This window comes from Vigna radiata, unplaced genomic scaffold (assembly GCF_000741045.1).
Source record: "Vigna radiata var. radiata cultivar VC1973A unplaced genomic scaffold, Vradiata_ver6 scaffold_258, whole genome shotgun sequence".
Taxonomy (NCBI): Eukaryota; Viridiplantae; Streptophyta; class Magnoliopsida; order Fabales; family Fabaceae; genus Vigna; species Vigna radiata.
In genome coordinates this window covers 469,495-472,724 of record NW_014544143.1, presented here as the reverse complement: position 1 = coordinate 472,724, position 3,230 = coordinate 469,495, and the positions used below count along the sequence as shown (strand labels likewise).

The 3,230-nt window shown below is 33.1% G+C and overlaps 1 protein-coding gene across 1 annotated transcript; it reads right to left on the bottom strand.

Moving 5' to 3' along the window:
* Positions 1-1,460: 1,460 nt before the first annotated feature.
* Positions 1,461-2,877, bottom strand: LOC106755407 (probable sucrose-phosphatase 3b). Its single transcript, XM_022778296.1, has 3 exons — positions 2,324-2,877; positions 2,048-2,158; positions 1,461-1,513 (listed from the first exon to the last, which is right to left on the bottom strand). Exons 1-3 carry the CDS (start codon positions 2,727-2,729, stop codon positions 1,461-1,463), a joined length of 570 nt encoding a protein of 189 aa, XP_022634017.1. The 5' UTR covers positions 2,730-2,877.
* Positions 2,878-3,230: the final 353 nt, after the last annotated feature.

The following is a 3,230-nucleotide window of genomic DNA, read 5'->3' as shown; positions in this document are numbered from 1 at the left end:
ATACTTACACCATATTCTAATTTCTAAATGTTCACATCATACAACCAATAATCATTTTATTGAAATTCTAATGGGAATTCTGCTATCCTATCAATCCGGGGAGAGTTGACTAAATATTGAGAGAAGTTACATGGCAAAGTAAACTAGTACTGGCTTTGCAAGGAGGCAGCTGAATGGCACAACTTCATGGGAATGACAGTGATGCTCTGCCAGTTGCATGGACAGGTTGTTTGTTTCATGTTGTGTGAAACAGGAAGCTACAACCAGAAATTCTAACATAATTCCTTCATTCAGCAGCAAAGTCATGAAAAAATTGAGCACAAAGTACATTAACAAGCTAAATTGATCTTCCAGCCCAACCAGGAAGTAGAAGACTAGACTTGATAGAATGGAGATGAGAAAAAGAAACGTAATGCTGGACAAGAGCTGCGCAAGTAAAAAAAGAATAGTGTACTAGAGTGTTGGTTTGATTCTTCACATGAATATATTTGCAAAAGAAAGAATTACTGAGTGAAACAGTAAAGAAGAACCTTCATGGAATCATAATTTATCAATGAAAACTTTGCTACTACTTCCTACTAATTAAATCACTAATGTGCGAAATACATCATTTTCAAGACATGAAATTGAACCACANCTATAAGAATGTTCANAACAAGTTGGGAAATATTGATTATAACAGCTTAAAGTTACATTTCAAGATAGAAAAACAATTAACAAATATCAGGGCATACATAATATTTAAGTTTTACAGCATCTTCTCGTCAAGAGTATATGGAATCANACANTAACTATATATAAATTTAATAGGCGGAGAGAACCATTATTTGGTANAATNTTTCAACTTCCAAAGTATATTGTCTATGAGTAACAATTACTTCCAACATTTCAACTAAGTAACACAACCATCAATACACTTTTAATCAATATACCTGTAAAATCATTTTGTTTGTCCCTTAAGTATATGCAGCAGCTTGAAGTTCACTGTGTCGGTTCCTTTTGCACCTTATAACTCTTGCTTNATTATCTATAATTTCTAGAACCTGGAAAATATGAACTCTTTACAGTTATGTCGATAATGATTATAAAGAAACAGGAACTGTCTACATAATAAACTGAATTTACTTCGTAAAATCATATTGACTCAACAACATTTTTTTTATGTAAATTTTGAATAATTACATTATGGTCACGGATTTGCTTTACCTCTGGTCTTGAATTAAGAACTCCACTGGACATTCCAACATCTATATGCCATATGCTACAATTGTATTTACTGCAAAAATCAAAGAACTAGTTTCAATAAATAGAATAGAACTATTCCATCCACAATGCACAAGAAGACTTAAATATTGTATATTCCGTTTAAGTTAAAACTCAAGTATGATACTGATTATTGAGATTTTAAACAACCTCAGGTTATTTTAACCATATTTGAAGAGATATCTCCTCTTACCAATTTACACCAGTAGTTTGAGGAGTATGCTTATACCATCCCCATGATTAGCCCACACTGACCAAGGAGAATCAGTCAGAAATCTAGTTTCAAGTGCTATGAAACAATGAAATTTGAAACTATTAAATGAAGATAACAAAATACAACATATATCTTTATTTTAAATCTACACTTAAGCAGAGTAAATTCCTACATATATTTCTTGACTCATGTAGTCAATTCATCATAGATACATAATTTAATCACATTCTAACACACATGACAATCTCTTTTATGAATGATCAACCAGAATATAGAACATAACAAGGATGGATTTTGAAGTATATTAGAGAAAAACTTGCAGATAGAAAAGGGTAAAGGAATCATTAGAAGCTAAATGATCAGATTCTTCCATGAATTTAAAAACACCTCTAAAGGAGAGTCTTCATGTGAAATTATGAAATTGCTAGCACGAAAAAAGTTTCATTCGCCTAAGAAAGTAATATCCAAGAGATAATGAGAAATATACCTTTTATTATATTTCTTTTGGGTTTGAGCTGATTAATATTAAGTATATAATATTAAGTTGGACACAAAGAACTATAATCTCACCCCACGTTTCTCCAAACGTGTTGAGAGAGCTTTGACGACATTTGGGGCCTTCCCTTTTTCCAAATAAAAGCTGACCTTGTGAGGCTGTTGTTCTGTTTCTGACTGCAGTTACTCCAGAAATTTCAAAGAAAACAAGTTGATAAAAGAATATCAATGCTTCTATATAATAGCTAATACCAAAATTCATTTAAGGTCATTCTGTTGAACATGATTCAACATATAAAAATTCTGATAAGTATCTTATTTTTTATAATTAAAAGATTACAAAGTACTTACATACTTGCATAGTTAGTTCAGGAAACTTGGTTGTTTCCTCCAAAACCACGTCTCTGTCCCACTTATGATCCAGATATTGTTTCCAACCATCATTGGCTACCATGGATTCACCATATGTATTCTCAGTACCCACAAACATTATAGTGATATTAGGAGTCAACAAAGGTTTCTGTTTTCTTGAATATCCATAAACAGTAGGTGATCTCCCAATGGAGAAAACTAGCAGAGAATCATGACGATAAATGCAATTTGAATCAAACTTTAAGGATAGATATTTGCTATGGACATGGAAAAGACAAATGTTTGCCGCTTCTCCCATTAAATATATGTATGAATCAAGGATAGGTATGTTGGGGTATTGGGCTCCCTTCCTATGTGGAGAATAGACCCAAATAGTGTTGTCCATTATGTCTCATTAGGTTAAAATGAGATGGGTCAGATTAGTAGAGCACAAGAGAGTCATTTGAAGAGAGACAAAAGCCAAGTGAGAGAAAAAGAAAGAGAGAAAGTCATTCCCGCATAACCCTAAACCTGCACTGGTGTTTTTGACACTGTGAAGTCGTTAACCATTGGATCGAGCTGATTTTTGGCCAGTAGGTTCCAGACATATGGTTCTTCATTCTGACCGTTCGGATCGTCAATCGGAGGTCTAGATTGAGATAAATCAGTCCCGCACCAGCAGCTCTGTTTTGGAAAATTTTCATCTTCTTTGTTCTCATTTGTAAGTATTTGTGCTTACTTAATTTGGCTTATTGAAAATACCTTTTGGTATTATTATTATTGGAGATTCTTTTGTACCCTATTATTGATCATAGTGGATTTTTCTTTGGTCTGAACGACTCGTGGTTTTTACCCTTGCATTGAGGGGTTTTCCATGTTAAAAATTGTTGGTGTCTATTTGTGCTTT